General features: G+C 40.9%; 1 protein-coding gene across 1 annotated transcript; it reads right to left on the bottom strand.

The window, feature by feature from the left end:
* Positions 1 to 1,209: 1,209 nt before the first annotated feature.
* CAPN3 (calpain 3, (p94)) lies at positions 1,210 to 19,320 on the bottom strand (the record flags this gene model as incomplete). Its single annotated transcript, XM_009074152.1, has 20 exons — positions 1,210 to 1,236; positions 1,844 to 1,902; positions 2,303 to 2,419; positions 3,641 to 3,719; positions 4,307 to 4,375; positions 5,424 to 5,488; positions 6,129 to 6,186; positions 6,881 to 6,958; positions 8,325 to 8,426; positions 10,233 to 10,253; positions 10,643 to 10,679; positions 11,382 to 11,590; positions 12,710 to 12,721; positions 13,344 to 13,513; positions 14,050 to 14,210; positions 14,675 to 14,752; positions 15,391 to 15,476; positions 15,867 to 15,950; positions 18,371 to 18,511; positions 19,152 to 19,320. Coding segments are annotated over 20 exons (1,822 nt in total), but the record flags the coding sequence as incomplete, so codon positions are not given.
* Positions 19,321 to 19,371: the final 51 nt, after the last annotated feature.

The raw sequence follows: 19,371 nt of genomic DNA, 5'->3' as shown, positions 1-19,371 counted from the left end.
TTCTGAGAGCCTGTCAGCCTTTAAATGGAACGAGGGAACCTCTCGAGTGTTTGGTGTGGTGGCTTTTTTCTTTTGTTTTTGTTTTAATGCATTCAAGGGGCAAACTGGCAAAATGTTTGAGGTTATTAAGCTGGTTTCACACTTGCCATAAAACTCCAAAAGCTGCTGTATATTCAGGAGAATGATGGAAGAGTGCTCAATGTTTCAAATTAAAAACCAAAAAAACAGCTCTAAATCTTAGGACAAAATCTAGTTGATTTTATTTTCGGTTCAATTAAACTAGTTGCACTGGCACATTGTAATAATCTTCCCAAAGTGGTCATGCTAACATAGTGTCTGATTCTGCTACAGGTCACCTCTCACAATAAAAAAATACACAGTACTGCTAGGAAATGGGACCCTGGGGGCGATAATGGGAAGTATGTGTGTAGATAAATAGATTTGTGTGTATAAGAGGTTTTCTGCCTCAAGTGGGAAACAAGTTTCTCAGTGTTGTGGAGAATGCAGTTACAATGAAAACCACTTAAAATGTCCAAATGTGTAATTAAGATCCTATGGGGGTACCAAAAATGAGAACAAATTGCTCAGTTCTGATACTTTTGCTGAGGCACTAGACCAAGCTGTACTATGGTATTGCAGCCTATCATGCCTTACTTTCACATTTCTATCATAGCAGAGATCCAACCTGCACAGCCAAACCTATAACCATGTGATTGGGATGCATAATGTTAATGTAATTAACAATTTCATTTGAAATATTCAGTAAACATTACAAAGAGACTGAAGGGATAATACCAAAAGCAGGACCAAGAGTTAATGACTAATTACAAACAAGGTGGTGGTAAACACCCCTGACTTTTCACAGTGAGTTATGGTTCCAGTTTTGCCTGACCTGAGGGAAGCCTTTTCCAGTTGTCAGCACAAGCAGAATAACCACATATGTTCTGTGTCTTTACTATGCAGAGAAAGCTTAATTCAGTCATCAATAAATTAATCATTGCCCAAAGGAAAAATGCCAGGATGGCATAAAATTAGTTACAGAATATGCTCACTGCTCTGCCTGCTAGAGAACTTCTGTGTGCTGTTGATCTTGGCGAGTGAATCACATAATCAGGAAATGCTCTTGTTTGGCCTTGGGATGGATGGAGCTGGTTACTCAAACCGAAGTCTTGAGTGTGTTCTTGGTGAAGGTGGCCACTGGCTCCAGTGTTACGCATACATTGTGAGCTGCAGCCACTGAAAGAAGAGTTAGAATTAAAAAGATGGAATAGTTGTTGGCATCCTCCAACAAATTGTATTGAGACGCCACCATCTCCAGCTGGAAGCTTGCTCTCACTTAGTATGAAGCATAGTGGCAGTGGAGGATTTTTTTCTTGAGCCTCTTGCTCCTATTGCTCCTTCCCTTGCCAAAAGTGAAGGGTTTTGATGGTCTCCCTAGCAGAGGACAAGTTTTTAAGTTGAAACTTTCTAATGCTTCTTAATAAGTTATTTGGGAAGTAAAGAACTATGTTAAACCCCATTATCAGCTAATGCCATATCAGTGTTTAATTTAAGTTGCCTCATAAAAAAAAGCTCAAAAGTTTTTTGAAGGACATTAAAGATGAAATGAAGAGTCTGCAGCTGTGCCATTCAGCACCAACTGGAGTCTTACAGACTTACAATCTTCCTGGCAGATCATGAACATGTTCTGTGTAAAATTGGTAGCACAGCTTTTAGGAGGTTTTGCAATCTCTTACTAATGAGGTGACAATTTCAGATGAACTCTCATAGGTTCCCTTGAGAACATGTACCATGAATAATACAATTGTGACATTGTTAGAAATACTGACATAAAGCAGTTTACCTCCAGGACATTGAGCTTAATGATGCCATCTCCATCTTTATCAAAGGCGTGGAATGCCCCTAAAAGCAAGGGAACAAAAAAATATGGAGGTATATTAAATAACTGTGTGTATAAAGATGATTCCCAGAGAGCAAACCAAACAGTGTTCCTGTTGTGATAGGCAAACTTGTGCAAGTATTTACTGATGTGGTCAGCAAGTGTTTCTGCTGTGTTTTTCCTTAGCTAATTCAAGGAGAAACACAGTGGTTTCTTTTGTGTTTGTATGGGACAGCTGTCATATTTTAGATTCCCCAGACTGCTGTGAGCATGGTGGGGCTCTGAGCAACGTGGTCTAGTGAGAGCAGCAGGATTGGAACTGGTGATCTTTAAGGTCTCTTCCAATCCAGACTATTCCATGATTCTATGACTGTTTGCAAGGGAGGAGGGAGGCAGCACCATAGAACTGGGGCAGCCACTCACGGAACATGGCGTCCAGACGCACAAAGCAGCAGATGAAGCTGTCAAAGTCAATGTTCATGTTCTTGTCGGCGTAGCGCATGGTGATGATGTCGTAAAGCTGGTTGTTCAGCCGAAACCCTGCAGAGGAGCAAAAATGGGGCACAGCTGGGCCATGGCTGGGGGCAGCGTTGGTCCAGGAGTGGTTTGGCCATAGGCACTTCTTAGGCCCAGCCAAGGCTCAGGCTGGAAGGTCCTGCTGCAGCTGCTAGACAAAATGAAGTAAAGCTATAAGGAGCTTCACTATGTCCAGCTGCTTTCTTAAAACAAGTAACATTCTGAAATTATGATTTGGGGGCGGCAGTAGTATGTGAATTATGTCAGGCTGTAAGTATGAAGAGCAGAGCAGCAGACACCAAAGAGTTTGCTGCTCAGCTGGGCCTGGTGAGAGCAAGTCAACTAAAACTGGGCAACAGAAACACAGGAGGAAGCTGCTATGAAAACACAATTATGCAATGGTCAAAAAATAGACAAGGGGGCAACCCCTTGGCATAATGTGACTGAACTGTGGCACTGATATTTTGGAAAGTACAAGATAGATAGCCTTCTGTTTCTTGATGTACCAAAATAGTACTGAAAACAAAGTACCACCAAAATAATCCCAGCTAAGTAATACTACAGATTTTGTGATTAAAGAGGTCATCTTGCTCCCTTAGACATTTGCAGGGGGAGGCCTGCTGTCCAGGGAAAGAAGCACACTGGTGTACCTGAGACAAGCAAGAAAAGTCAAAAGTCTCTTTTTACAGGATAAATTTCATTAACTGCAAGTTTTGCGAAAATACTTTCTTCTAACTGCAAAGGTAGAAGAGACAGACCACAGTGGCTCAGTGCCTAAGAAATATTAACATGGCTCAAGAAATGTCCATCCAATTGCCTCTGATGCAAACTTGAGTGCTGACCTGCTCCATCTCAGTTTCAGTGCCTGTACACTTGGGTTGAAGGTTTTGCACTTTTCTTTGTTTGTTACTTATACAAACATAAAGAATCCACAGCTTAAGTAGGAGTAAATGTCTTCAGTAGCTCCTGGTCTCCCTGACCTGCAGGACCCTGAAGATCCTTAAGACAGCAGAACATCTCTCACTGGAAAGTTTAACATGGAGCTGAAGAGATCTATCTGACTAGCAAGAAGTAAAAGGCTTGACATCTAGCTATATGAGACGCTCTGTTGGGGGGAAAATGATTTGATAATTTCTCTAGGGTCTATCTTTAAAAAGCACCACTGTGTTCTTGATCTCACCCTGAGATATATCAAGCAAAATAAGGTTTCTTCAGCTGTTGGACACTGTGCATTGGGCAAAGTACCTGCATCATTGACTGCGTTGCGCATCTCATAGCTGTTAATTGTTCCTGAATGATCTGTGTCATAACACTTGAAAATTTTCTGGAAAAAAAAAACAACAAATACACAGTAGAAATAAAATCTTTTATGTCTCTTGAATGTACCTGCTGACTGGATATGGGATGTGTGCCTCAGGCACTTGGAGTCTTTGCTATGTGCCTTATATTATTGCTGCTGGGCAGTCTGGGTTGGTAGCACAGAGTTCTTCTCAATCACTAAGTAAAATAATTTAGATCCATTCTGTGAGAAGCAAAAAAGCTCTCCCATAGAGATTCTCATTGTTTGAGTTGAGTTTATGCTGTTAATCCTCTCCCTTGATTGGCGTAATTAAGCTATATGTGAGGCCTGATTCTAATTCCCATCATTCTCCTCCTTCAACTTGTATACCTCTGTGCTATTCTCATGTGGGAAGGTTCTACATGAGTGCTGGGGCTTCAGAGATTTGAGCTATTTGCTTAGGCTGTGAAGTAGGATGAAGAGAGAGACATTACTTCCATATTTCAGGCTAATTTGCAATTATTTTTTTAGCTCTGCTTTTTGCTGCAGTATATGTAGAGAGTTCTGGTTTTCCTACACAGCTTTTGCACTGCAGAAACTATGAAGAAGAGCAGTGTGGATTCTAGGAATACCTGCCAACTTTTAATCTTGTTCCAGAGATGTCGAAATTCATCAAAGTTTATCTTCCCTGAGCCATCTGTCTGTGATGCAAACATTCAGGTAAAAAGCTCGCAATATTTTAAAGAGAAAATTAGTTAAGTCTGAAACTCCTGGTGAAGGGATGAATGTGAAAGTGAGTTCAGGATCTGCTCATCATTAAGAGTTGGCTGAGCTGTGCAGTAAAATACTTGTAAAACTTCTGTTACTGTGCAGAGCATATTGTTTCAGGAGTGTGAAGTACTACTTGTACTTTGTGTAGAAGCAAACTTTCAGTACAGGAGAGAGCTTTGCTCCTGCAGCTGTTATAAAGTACACAAGTAAGATGTTTTAGTGGGCTCTTCTGAAATAATTTCAAATGTAAATCTCACCCAATGTTTTTTAAGACAACTGAGCTTTACCCTCGAGTGAAGCTCTTTCTGTCTTGCTTAAAATGAATTGATAGCTAAGCAAAATATTGACTAAAGCCATTTACGAAAATGTGTTTAGGCTCCAACAATTATGGCTCTGGGTTGTAGTTACAATTTTGTTCTGGTTATGTTTGAACGTGCTTCTGTTCTCTCAAAATCATGTGTTATGTCAGACAGAAAAACTGAGTGATGTTGTATCAGAAGTAACCCCATGTGGCATCTTGTAGTGTGCTTTATTACACTCACTCTGAGACTGTTTCTGTCTGCATTGTATGCTGAGCATACAGCAGAATGCATAACATATTATAAACTTAAAGAGAGAAATATAGTAAATTTGTTGGCAAAAACTGTAGTTACATTGGGTTTGTTTAAAAAAACAAAATCAAAAAATCGTTCTTTAGTCCATGGGCCAGCCACTCCCTGGTACCTAAGGAAGGGTATCATACTGACTGATTTATTCTGTAGATTTCTGTTTTGCAATGTTTTCATTTGCCTACTACACTAATGTTGAGATAGCTGGAATTAAGATGTGCCAAACCAAGAATGTTGTGTTATCTGACTACAGACTAACTACTGTGTGCTGTTTTGCTTCCCTAGCTTATTAAGTTGTGTGTGTGTATGTTGGTGAGAAATAGTGGATTAGTATGGTTTCCATCACCCCTTTTTCACCAGGAAAGGATACATCCATCAAAGCAATCATGCTGCGGCAGGATTCCAGTTCAAATCCCTCTGTCTTTAGGTCCTTATCTGAAATAAATGATCCCAGGTGAAAACAGATCATGCAAGTCAGCAAGTGCTTTTCTCCTCAGGTGTAACTCTACTCAAAGTAGAAACCAAACCTACTTCCTACATCCAGTAAGAAATGAGTGGTAGAGAAATCTGAAAAGGCTCTAAGTAGTGTTATTGCTTTTGAATTAGAGATTACTTTTCTCAACCTATTATATGCAATAAAAACCTCTGGAAAACTCTAAACTAAGCAAGCCTAGGCTAAATTTTATATATATATATAGCCTAGGATATATATATAAATAGGATAAATTTAGTTAAACTGGGAGGAAGGCCAGCCTCTCCATTAGGGGCCTCTGCATTGGAGGGGGTTTTTTTACAGGGCATTTTCAGACTGCTAAAAGTCCTATGTTGTCCTGTGTTGTATCCAATGAACACTGGCTCATTTCTGCATTATCAGTATTTTATCACCTGTCAAGATCATCTGTGAAAAGGGCATCTGCATGCTAAAGCCTTGGATGCAAACTCCCTGGAAGTGTAACTAGGAAATTCATGAGTTTGAAACCATAAATAATTTTTAAAGTGCAATTCAGGTGTGGGGTGTTATGCTATATCATAGATTTCTTTGTCCAGGGTTACTAAAAAACATGCTCAAACTCACGTTTTTTTACAACGTTATTGAGAACATTCCTAAGTTCTTCAGCATTGATCTCCATGTCCTGTTAGGAAATGTGGTGAGAATATAATTGATTACAATTCCTTACTAAGCAGATAATTTCATGGATGGATATGTTAAAAGTATGAAGTCTTTGGTCACTTTTCAATATGGTATATATGTGTTTCAAACTAGAGAGTGTTCTAGTTTATATAAACATTACTCCAAATCTTTCTTGAGGCTGCAGTACGAGGTAGGCCTAAAGGTACCATGTAATGCTTATTAAACCACAACTAGAAGAACAACCAGTAATTTCAATCCAGTGTAGAAGTCAAAAAGCAAAATGCAAAAATTCCTGTAAACCCGTTCAGAGCCTCTGGATTTATGCAGTTCTTTGATTTGTTTTTACCTTTAACTTCCCTTGTTAGGCATATAGCAGAGGACATTGAATTGCTAAATTGTTAATACATGCTGTGCAAAAGAGCATCTTGTAGTAGTGATAGAAGAGACAGGCTGAATTTAAGTAAGACTGCCTTGTACACAATGGGAATAGGTTACACGTAATATGAGGGTAGCTGTATACTTAGTGGGATTTCTATTTCATTTTACTTATCTTCAGATCTCAAAGAGAATTTGATGGGAGGAAATTCCAAGCAAATTTTTATATTCAGTGTTTTGAATCCATGAAGCAGTTGATTTAGGTGCTGTTGTGTCTGGGCTGCTTTGATGGCAGAGACAGGGATCGATTGCATACTCACATCCCCTGCAATCTGTCGGAAAATATTCCTGAACTGTATTTGCTCTTCACTCTCCTCAGGAGCTTTTGTTGAAGCACGCTGAAAAGAGACAAACAACAGAGAGACATGTCCTTAGCTCAGTAGGGAAGGGAAAGGGCCTGGACAGCTCACTTGCTGTCATATGAAGGGAACATCTTAGTGAATCTGGAGGCCTTTAGAGGAACAGGTCGTTCTCCTGTTCCTTTCCCCTTTTTTTGGTTAAATGTGTTCCTTAAAACTGCCAAGTATTTAGTTTCATCCCGTTGCTCTGTTTTCTCTTTGAATAAGCCTAAATGATTACTTTCACTGGCAATTGTTTATCTTCCAGTTTTTGGTTTCAAAACATTGAGAAAGAGAAGTTTGGAGCAGAAAAGGCATATCATAGAATGGTTAGGTTTGGAAGAGACCTCTAGTTCCAACACCCCTGCTGTGTGCAGGGACCCCATTTCTGCCTTATAGCCACCATGTGGGCTATGAATGACCAGAGGGACACAGGCTTGAGAGCTCTTCACAATGTGGGGGGCCCTCGCTGGAGACAAATAGCCCGTAAGCTTCATGGTCTTTTTCCTCCATCTCTCAGATGCAAAGGCCAAGCCTGAACTCTGAGGCTGATACTGAAAAAGGAAACTAAGGAAGTATATGTAACAAAATAAAGTGAATTTCTTGGCTTAGTTCTTGTTTTTGTTTGCCTAAATGCAGAGGAAAGTTAAGATTCGGTCCCTCTTTACCATCTGCTTGCTCTCACACTCATGCAGCAGAACAGCACTCTCCCTGGGAGCAGATGCTCCAGCTATGCCTCCAGGTGCCACAAGCCTGGATGTGGGGTCTGGTTGTTACACCTCTTGTTCCTCACCCACCTGCAGGCAGAAACTGAATTCACTGCTCTGCTTTTCTCCTCCCTGATAGTGAGCAAAACAAGGAGGGGTACTGGAGCTCCTGGGTTTAGTGGTCCTTTTATCCTTTGGTTAACAGGGACTAGTATAGGGATGCACAGTTTGTACTGAGGATCATTTTGTACTGGCTGTGATCATTGCCAGGAGCTTCTGAAGTCCCTTGGGTGCAATTTGTGCATGTTCCCTGTGTAAAGTGGGTACTGCTTCAGAAGGCTGAGCAGGAGTGATTTGAACTGCACTGCTTGTGGGGAAGGGATCCCTCACAGCTGGGATCCTTGTATGAGAGAGCAACCAGGAGATGCTTGCAAGAAACTAAATCCTCCAGCTGACGTGTTAAAAACCAGAGGGATAGTGTCTGTCTGCTCATGCTCATCAAATTCACGTAAACCAGATGCAAGTTATGTGAAGATTTGATGTAAAGCTGCTTAATATCTTAGAACACTTCTTTGCCCCATTCCTGTGCTCTCCCCAGCCACTCTTTCATGCTAGCCAAACCAAGCTCTATTTCCCCCTTTGCCATTTGCTGCAGAAACCTTTTTCACATCTATTTGGTTCTTTCCACCATCTTTGCCAGCATCTTCATCTGCTGTCAGTTCCTTATTGCTGTTTGCTCTGTCAGAAACAAAGATGATTGGCTAGAAGAAGAAGGAAGAGAGCAAAAGAGAAATGGAAATTACACAAGAAATAGTGGAAGGGAAAATATTTGGTGACAACCATTCTGTGGTAAAATGCATGCAGCAACAGCTCCCATTCCTGAGGGCATGAGCAGAGAAGCAAGATCTTAGAATGAAAGAAGAGGAAGAATAAAAATGTGGAGGAATTTCTGAAGTTACTGCCCTTCTCATGCTATAAAAAAAAAAATGCTGCAAAAGTCTTTTTGCAAAATAGTGCATTTTCTGGCTTCTGGCTTTTCAGAAAGCCAGAAACTACTTGAACATGTTTGAGTTTGGGGGATTGTTGAGGTTTGGGGGGGGTTCGGTTGCTTGGTTTTTGGGCTTTTTTTCTTTTTGTGGTGAGGAAGGAGGGTTTCCTGTGGTTTTTTTTCCCCTGTTTTAAGAAAATAAGCCTTCCAGACTCTCATCAGTTAAATGGATGAGCTTGCCCCTCTCTATGAAGGACAGTAGCACTGAAAACAAACAATGTGAATCTTAGAGAAGGTGTATTTGTTAATTATGTGAAGCATATGTTCTTTCTTTATACTGATGCTTGAAGCACACAGCTGTAAGCAGCCACGTACAGTTGTTCTGGTTTAGTGCATATAAAATGAGGAAAACCACTCGATGCAAATGTATACAATTTGCATCAAGCAATCAACAATCCATCAATACAAGATGCAAATGCTTTACCCTAAAGTATTAATTACAATCAGCCTGTCTTGAGATTAAAATGTCTGATTACATTTTCAAGGTCCTAAATATGTTGTGTAGAATCAAAAATAGAATCTCAGACTTTGGTGAGCAGAAACTTCAGGAAGGCAGAGTAGCTGCATTAAGCAATGGAAAGCAAATGGTTTCCAGGGCACGGGCCTGGAGAAAGGGTGCTTTCCACTAGAAAGGGGTGTCAGGTTGCCTGTGAAGGGGCAGGAAAGAAGGTCAGTTTGAGCAACTCAGAAGATCATGCCGATAAGCTGAAAATTTTGTGTTAACCTTTTGCCACTCATTTGAATGAGAGAAGTATATATGATGCTAATGTTATTTCATTAGAATCTAATGTAGGAAGACAACATCTTTGCTGCATGCCAATGGCCTCATATCCAGTGTCCTTCATTAACTAGATCAGTTTCCAGATGCAGAGGAATTATCAATCCAAGGAACTCTGCTCCTGCTGCATGCATTGCCATGCTCTTTGCCTTGCTGGCACTCAGCACATTGCACAAGTACCCACCTTGCCCTTTATCTTCTGTATGAAAAGAGACAAAATTAGAAAACATTTGATCTGATTATGCAGAGCTGATGGTAAAGTTTTATTTTTTTATCTTTCCCTTTCTCATGCTTATTTTTCTCATTTCTATATTCATACAGCTTTCAAATCACGAAAAATAAAGGAACATGCACCCACCAGAAAACAGCATACTGAAGGACAGACATTGCAGAAACCATAGCAAAACTATGTCCCATCTCATCTGGGGCTTTGTCTGCTTTAGCTCTGACTATTCTTCTTCTTTTTCCCAACCTGTTGGTGCAGTGGAGGATTGACTTCTGTGTCCATAGATCAATGATATCTGAAGTAGCAATTAAATTCCCCCAGATCTGGACAGTTATTTTTACTATGACAGCAAACAGCAAGGTTTGATGGAGCTCAATTCTGTGCCAGAGCATTTCCTCTGGTTTTGGGTTTTTTTCAAACTAATTGCATTGTTAACTTTGGTATCATACCTACAAAGATGTGTAAAACCCCAGGGTGAAGAGTTAGAGCTTGTCATGGATGCTAGTTTGAATCACAGTACCTTTAGGCTTCCTTTCCTGAAAGCATGTACTTCAAATAAGGTACTTTTCTCTTTGTTAAATGAGATGCCAATTTCACCAACAAAATATCTCAGGGCGCAGAGCTAGACCTCCCCTGGTAAATGAATCATCTCCACTGATGGAGGCAAAGACAATGCTTGGCATCCAGCTTCTTTATGCCAGGAGATTTCAGAATCTGGCAAAAGATTTTGGTCTGACCAAATCAGAAATTAGTGTATACAAAGCAAGTGTCAATAAAAGTGTTTTGATGAGGAAAAATGGGAATTTGTGATAAAGGAGTTGTTGTGTAGTTGCAAATAATTTCCTGCTGTAGGTTTTTCTGTATGTCATGCTCCTCCTCTCCCTGCCTCTATTCGTACACAAAAGAGGACCAGGATGGTACTTACCAATGGACGCTCTGCCTCAATCATGTTTTCAACCTCCCTAGTAGAAAGCAGAAAGTAAACAAATCAGGAAAGTGACTGTTCCTAGCATTGCTTGTTTGTGTAGCTGATTCGTAAGCAGCCACTCAAACTTTTCAAACAGCCAGTGCTGTGGGCTGGCTTCCAGCATTCCAGCTGCAGGCTGTAGATGTGGCTTTTTCCTAGTTTGAGCTGAGCATCCCAAGTATCACTTCCAGAAGGGCTGTCACCTGGTTTATTCCTGTAAAGAGCCTTGATAACAGTGAACTGGAAGTAAAACAGAAGCAATTTGGCCTAAATAAAGTGTCACTGTCTGCAATTTACTGAGCTCTGTAAAACTAGCTGAAGAGCAGGATGGAAAAGAAAAAACTAGCTACTTCTGTGTTTCATTCGTGACTGAAATAAGATCTGGTTCAAACACCTAGTGTGCCAAAACTTCAGCCAGTGATACAGAGCAATAAAACCCAAACATGTTCATTTTCTATATTAAAAATGGCTAAAGTTTATGAAGGGTATCCTGCAAGTAGTAAGCTTCTCCAAAGAGAATTCAAAGCAGGTTCTTGTTAGACTATAAGGGAAGGTTTACAGGGTAAGTTTGCAGCTTGGAGTTTCTAGTGAGGTTAAGAAAACTAAAAGCAGGGTGTAGCAAACCGGTAACATGACTTTAGCAGACTAGCGAGCTCACCTCCACCTTTATGGCCAGATAAATGGATCTGGAACTTACTCTGAAAGACTTCTTTTCTCTGAGAAGACCCTCAGGATGAATTCTCCCTCCTGGTGGGGTTCGTATGTTGATGGGATGATGACATACTCACTGGGAGGTAGCCGGAAGCGCTCAGAGATTTCTCGCATATTTATATAGGTCTTACTTCTAGCTTTGGAGGCATTGTAGAGGAAAAAATCCTTCTGCAAGTGGTGCTTAGTACCATGCATCTGCAGAACAAATGATTCAATTTGTCTTAAAGGAAGTCTTACCCATTCCCCAGGTGGCTTGCCATGGGGACAGAAAGCAGAGAAAGCAGCCCCTTAGCAAGCAGGGACCTGATGAGTGATGCTAGTTGGTAGCAGATACAGTTTTTAAGTTGTTTCTGAGGGCTGCTCCAGGGCCCACCTGCAGAGTGTGTGGCTGACTTCTGCTGTGTAGGCACTTTTATCTGACCAGTGTTTTGGATGCTAAGGTGTTTGTAAAGTTCAGCTGCTTTCCTTGGAGTGTGGCACAGTAAGGAATGCTGCATGCAAATTCCTGCATGCAGTGTGGTAAGGTGAAAGTGCTTTCAGTGGAAAAATGTCCTCTTCTGGACAAAATATGAATTCTGTAACTGCTAAACAAATGTGACAATAAAATATTGCATAGGTTCAAATATGAAAATTAAGTCAAGAATTGTGGGCTAAGGACACTTGCAGACTGTTTTCTGCAGAAATAACCACCTGTAAGATAGTCAGCAAAGATAACATTCAGACTGTCATCTTCATATTTTCCAGGTAACATCACCTTCAGGTGAGCTGGTTGCAAAACTTGTGGTGCCAATGATCAGGCACAGTCAGGCTCAGGAAAAATGTAATCTGTGTACTTTCAATAAGCATTCTTCGATGGCTGAAAATGCCATTAATTTTCTAAACAAATTCTAAGACTATGAAGAAAACTCTGTGACTGCAGAATGCTGGCCATTGGCATTATTTTTAGAAGGAAATGGAGGTGCTTTGGAGTGGTTCTGCATGGAGTGCAGAGGCAAAGTGCTGCTGACACTGCTTCCTGCCACTCAGACCCACTGAGTGACTGTGCAAACCATGACCAGGTCTCAGACAGAATAGCAAAGGAGGACTGAGGAACAGTGCAAGTTAAAACAGGGTGTGAGTTAGAAGGAACTAAAAATTACTCAAAAAATGTTACTAATAAACACTCATAGCAGAAGGGTTAGCAGTTTCACTTCTGTAACATCCCTGAAAACAAACTTGACTGGACAGTTTCCTACTGACTTACAGACAGGCACTACAATAACACTAGCTGTGAGTATACACCAACGTGTCAATCTGCCTCTGCTCTGCTCATACCTCTTCAGGCACCTTGGGGGAGAAACAAAGAGAAGAAACAGTCAGAGCTGCTAGGTGAATCCACTTGTTTATAGACTAAACACAAGGGCATTTGCCTAGGTTTCTGGGGACACAGACAGTAAATAGAATGCCCCTATTTAGATGAGCAACTTCCCTTCCTAGGTTTCTTGGGATGTACATAAGATCAGCTGAGTTCTGAACTAAATGTGCTTGTGCAAGGGACTGAGTAAATTGACTTTTTCATGAAGTTGATAGCAGGGACAGAGGTTAATTGCTACGTATGTGTCTTGGATGTCTGTTTCCTTTTTTACATTCTTCTGCCAATGAGATGTTTAGTTCAAAAAGTATAAAAGGGAGATTGAAGACTATATGGGAAAGAATATGTTAATATCAGGCAGTAGGTCACTATAAAAGAGTAAGAAGTGTGTTACTTAGTTGATGGGTAAACCCTGGGGTTACTATGGTACAAACAGACTTGAATTTCCTTCATCTCTAAAAGGTTTTCCCTCTCTTCCTTGCAATGCAAAAATTTAAATTCATGCAATAAGGCTGAATGATTCAGTGACTCTCTTGGTAAGTGTGTGCTGTCAAGATTTGTGATCATGGTATGAAGAGCAAAATCTAGAGCTGGTACCTCATAGATGGCAAAGCCAATGGTGTACAGGTTGGCTCCCAGCTTGCGCTCTTTTCTCCTGTTTTTCTGCATCAGTGCAACAAGAAAGCTGCAGATAACCTCTTCATCCTCAGGATCATCATCTTCCTCCAGGAGCTTCAAGCGATACTGAGGATTGGTCCAAAATGTATCTGTGAAATCCCAACAACAACCCAAAGAAAACAGTAAAGCTTCAGTTTTCTAATGATATTCATGGTCAAAGTGAACTTTTAAGTTCCCTTAAGCCTGTGGCTCCTGAGGGAAAGGTTAAAACTGGGCTAAGATGTGCATGGTTCTTTTTACATGTTATGATTGTTATATAGTTCTAACAAAACTGTAAGACAAAGGAGGATATAAAATGAAGAACTGTACTCTGATAAACTTCCAACCCCCCTAGAACTATCAGAAAGTGGATTTCCCAAGTGAAATCTAACTGTAAAATTTTTGTCTTTACCTTGGGGCCCTGGGAAGTATTTGACAATGATTTATCTTTGTCAGGGCTGCCTTTTGGGTTTATGAGGTTTGGTCACAACATAGTGACAGAAGTTTTCCAGCTACCAGTTGCATGATTTGTTCATTGAGGAAGCAAGGCTTTTCCTATGGCTGAGCACTGACCAGGCTGTGGTATGACTTAGCCTACAGGATCTAACATAGTCCCAATCAAAGAGCCCAAAGACCCTTTGCTCACCTGGAAAATTGCGGCAACCTCCAGCTGAGCAGCCTCTCACCCAGCGCCCTTCGCTGACCGATACAGTCCAGGTCTGGAATTTGTCCACTTCCAACGTATCAGGGGTGAGGTTACAGATCTCAAGCTTTGTGAAGTGCCTCAGGAAATCTTGAAATGATATCCTGGAGGAATTGAGGGGAAATTGAACCCAGATGGATTTACATGGTGGGCAGTTGTCGGAAACACTGTGATGAGGTGGAGGAGGGTGACCAACAGTACTGTCAGTATTCATACAAGTTTGCGGTGGGAGTGCCATGTTTTCCAAATGCATGTTGTCTGCTGCTTGGTCAATTAACACAGGTGCAGCTCCAAACTCTGGGAAACTGAGCTGAAAGTATGGTACATAAGAAGTGTGATGGAGAGCTCATGGAAGTGTAGCATAGCAAGAAAGACTGTGCTATTGGCACTGAATAATCTTCCCTGGTGGGAGAATGAGGGGATCACAGAGCAGGGCTTATCGGGAATAAGAGGGCGAACAGGGATCACTGCAATGGCTTTGGCAGATTTGTAGCAGTACAGTGTGATTAGTTTTTGCAATGGTTGCATATCTCTTAAAGAAGCAAAGGTTTTTAACTGATATTCTCACCAGAACTCCCCATCCTCCACGACCTTGTGCTGCAGGCGAATCTTCTCTTCTTCATTAACGGAGTTCCACTCCTCTGACCTTCAAAGAAGTAAACAAGTTATATTAAAATTTGCAATGCAGTTTTCATTAAAATTTCTACACTTGTAAGCCTCATAGAGTGAAAAGTCAAGAGTTATCTTGCTACATCCATATAATTTTTCCTTTGTGAGCCTTGCCACCGTTTGTTCTCAATGGTATCCTACTCTTCACATGCTCAGATAAAAAAAGAAATTGTCCTATTTCTCTCTGCCTTTCCTTCAGACTTCCTCTTAGCAGCTCTCAAACATCTGTTGAACTGTGATACTTTTATTTAGCTTGATGAAAAAGGTGTTAGCAGACTATCATTACTGGAGTAGCAAAACACACTGACATCTTGCTTTACTCAGTTCTTTCATAACTTAAAAGATTTTTCAACTGTCACATCTTGTAGACTGGACTCTCCATTTCCATTGAGTAAAGCCCATCTTAACATTGCTTTTAGGTACTTTCTTCTTTTTCGGCTTCAGCTAAGCACTCAACTGCAATCAACTACTAAGTGCATCTGTCAAAATGAGCACAAAAAAATTCAGATACCTCATCACCGAATGTTAGGGTCATGCACAAGCTGCATGAGGGAAAATAAACCTGCAATTTCTATCTTTATTTTTTCAAATCATGTGAAGCTCCATTTTACTCACTTGTCACTCCAAGGTCCATTCCATTCCACCTGCCCCCAGGGGTTTCTCAGCCTCACCAGACGTATTTTTTCCCCTTTAAATACTGTCTAATTGAGAAAGAATGGTAGAAGAATAGTGAGAGTAGATTCGAAAGGAAATGTCAGCTCACTGATACCAGCTCCTGCAGTGATGGTGCTTTCCTGGGCTGTAGTGCAGCCTGACCTGTGTGGGGTGAGTATGGGTTCAAGGCTGTAGGACCAGGAGGTGGCTGGTTGTGACCACCTTTGCCCAAGTGATGGAATACCCATTTCCCCAGAAAGTCAAAACTTGGTCAGGTTTGTTTCTTAATGAGGTTTTCACTTATTTGAACATAAATTTTGTTTCCTTATCTCCATCTTATATTGCTTTTTACCCTCTCAGAGCTTTGCTGACATGCATGGTACTAGGCCAGTGTAGACTACAGCTCCCTGTAGGTGGAGGAAAGGGACTGTACATACCTCTTCCACGGCCGTCACAGAGTAGGCATGACCTTTGACGAGCCCGCAAGACATCCGGGTTTCATACTGCATTGGCACTATGGTCTGTTAGACACAAGATAAAAACTTGTGGGACTCATGCAAAGCTCAGCTGGCTGCTCTAAGGCAGGTATTGCCACCCAGGCCTTTTGAGGGAGGATGACACCATTCAGGTGTTTGCTTTCTTCTCTTTGTGTTTGCCAAGATGGTCATGCTTAGTGTCCACAGAATTCATGTTATTGGTTAGAAAAGAATGAAGCATGGACTAAAAATGGAAAAAGTTAGTAACATCAATTGGAAAGGGTTTTTTTTCCCTTTTCTGTAGGCTACTCCTTTTTGCACTCAAAACATGGTAGTATATAGCATGCTTAATCAAAATAATTAGATTTTCTATTAGTAGGACTATTCAGCCCTTCCTGGGATGGCATGTTCTTGTATGGCTCAGTAAGGTTACTAGATATGAACTGAAAACAGAGCAAATCAACACCTAGAATACTTTCATCTTTACACATGGCTGCTATCTTATCACAATGACATTAAAACATCCCGTTTAGTATACTGTTCCTACAAACTTACAGTATTTTAAAAATTAATTTCCAGTGGAAATTATTCCACTGGAATAATTGTGGCAAAGGTGGCCACAACCTTTTATTGCATAATTGTTAAAATCGTCCCAATTGATTATTTTTTCCCAACTGACATTCAGGAAGGGCAAAATAGGTATGTTGCTCAGATGTAAATACGTTTGTTGTCTTTGTAATCAACTTATAGCATGTCTGATGGATTTTTGCTTGCAAACCTCAGAATGCAGTTTATCTGGGAGATAGAGAATTGAGAGCAGGATGGCAGATGCACACAGCCTGCTGTGCTTGTAGGAGAAATGACTGATATCGGTGGGAGGGGAAGGCCCTGCTGTGTGCACTTGGTCCATGTGCGAAACTTCCCATCATATGTTATGTCTATTGCTGAGAGGTGACTGCAAGGCCCTGCCAGTAACTCTGCCATCCCTTCTTAGCACATCTGAGAGCATGAGAAAGGCAGAGCTGGAAACGGAGGGAGAATTACTAAGGTCACACAGATATGTTCTCAGCTTGCACAGGGAGGATCTCATCCAAAGATTTCCTGGCTGTTGCACTTATTTTCCATCATTTGACTTCTGCTCCTGTTTCTTTTTTTTTTTCAGACTTAATCCTGTTTTCATACATTTATGCCTACAACCTCACATCTATTTCCTTTTTTCTTCATTTCTACTCATGTTATTCCCATCATTACTTGTCAGAATCCCTTTCTCTTTTCTTTCTGATTAAGAATATTAACTTCTGCTGGTGCCCTGGGACACTTCTCCAAGTGTAGGCTTTGGAAATGCTTCATCCCACCCTTTCTATCGAGAGTCATAATTTTTTATCTAGTGATGGCTCAGGAATATGTAATAACCAGCAGCACAAAGGCTGCTGGGGCATCAACTATGGAAAGAGTTTTGCAACCTTCTTTCAGTAGACAGTCACTGGGGAGGAAATTACCCCCACAGATGTGGGTGATTTGGGCACTCATGCTTGCAAAACAACACAGTCATGCTGGGCTTTCCTGAAGAATTACACCATTTCAGTCTATAATGAAGAACTATATATGGATGTCAAAAGAGGAAAAATCAACTATTTCAGTTGCAAATGCAGAAGAAAGTTTCCACAATCACAAACTTTAGGTGATGTAATTTTGGAGGATTTTTGTTTCATTTGGTTTACTTTTTTCTCTGTAAAGCAAGAGATGCAATTTCATTGTCATGGAAATGCAGCTTCCCTAAAGGGCAAGGCAAGACAGCTGCCTGACAGAGAGGAGAGGGCAACGTGTCCCTCTACATATGGGAAAGCTTTTATGTTATTCAATATGGGATTTTTCTTAAATAGTTTTAAAATCTCTCTCTTTTATTTTTTCTAGATACTTAAGTATGCAGGATTTACTTTGTATTTACTTTGTATTTACTTTGTAAATGTCAGTAATCTAAAAGGAGCATCCCTAGAGCAGACTGTCTTCCATTTGTGGGCAGAGCTGTCTCAAAATAAGTTCACCAGGGGCTTGTGTGCCTGGAGTGAGAGCTGTGCAGAGCTTGCCTTTTCTTTCTTTCACATTCCACACACACTCAGGGATCTTGTTCTATTCTAGTATTTTAATTTTTTTGCTCTCCCCACCCTTGGCAAATGAGAGAATTAATAAAATCTACTAATAAATTTCTTATTCTGGAAATTATAAGCCTGTGCCACAAGCCAACAACCCTTTGCCTCAGTATCATAGAAACCCTCTAGTATCAGTCACTGTGTTTGAAAGCACTGAAGTCCTTTAACACATATGTCAAACAGTATCCATAAGAACATTTCTTTAATGTTGGGACAATTCCATGAAGCCAAATAAGGATTTAGAAGTGATATGTTTCTCTAACTGTCTGTAAACAAAAGCACTGTGAAGTCAACTGCTTCTGGAGGCATACGAACCCAGGCTGGCCTCTCATCCGTCCCCTGGTAGTCTGCAGTGGAGTGAGCCATCTGTGCATTTTCTAGATTCTTCACCATGCGAGCAATCTGTTCCCCAATGCTGCTCCCAGGAGCTGCTCCATAGGAAAAGCCTAGGTTATCCTGGCACAGAGAATGGGAGAAAAGTGTGATGAAGAAAGATGAGGCAGGAAGAGAGAAGAGAAATGATAAAAGAAAGATGAGTAGTAAAAGGGAGCCTAGATGACTTCTCCCTCATTATGTCCATACTTATCTACAGTGGTTGACAGCACCATTTGTTCTTCCACCTTTACTGCAACATGATACTCCAGAAAGTATTAACCTTTTACTTTTGAATTAGAATCAATTTTTTATCACACCGAATGAAGAAAATCTGAGGTCATGTGGCAATAAAAGGTTAATTTCCTAAGTGTTTGCACACTTAGCATCTTTGACATGAAGATCTGTGTCTTTACAGAGTTGCAACACCTCCACACTAACCTTGTTTCACTAGGCAGGGGTACTGAGGTTGGAGGTTGCTGGTTTTGCTGATTGCACCCCTTTTCTCCACCTCCATGTTCTGCTTCTGTTTATTTCCCTTTTGGCACTAGCTGTTTCCTAACGGTGGTCTCTAGTGGAGATTACATCATGTACCAGAAATGGATGTTTTCTATGTAGCCTAAGCCAAGCAGTTCCAAAGGTGGCATGTAATTGATTACAAATGAAAAGGTCCCTCACCACTGCCACTTCTTATGGCTTATCTGCAAAGTTGATATGGACTCACATCAATGGAGCTGGCCATGAGGGATCCTCTGTCACTGGCATGTTTCATGATTTTATAGATATCTTTAGGGGCATCCTTTATCTCATAGAACTCTGTGACTCCTCCGGTGAAGTCCTCCATGGCTTCGGTGGTGTTGCCTCCCTTCAAGGCTTCGTATGACCCATGGACTCTTGGAAAGAAAAAAGAAAAAGACTCTCTTTTACACAGATGAATATGTACC

The sequence above is a fragment of the Acanthisitta chloris genome, unplaced genomic scaffold, assembly GCF_000695815.1.
Source record: "Acanthisitta chloris isolate BGI_N310 unplaced genomic scaffold, ASM69581v1 scaffold33734, whole genome shotgun sequence".
Lineage (NCBI taxonomy): Eukaryota > Metazoa > Chordata > Aves > Passeriformes > Acanthisittidae > Acanthisitta > Acanthisitta chloris.
This window is presented reverse-complemented; position numbering and strand designations above follow the sequence as displayed.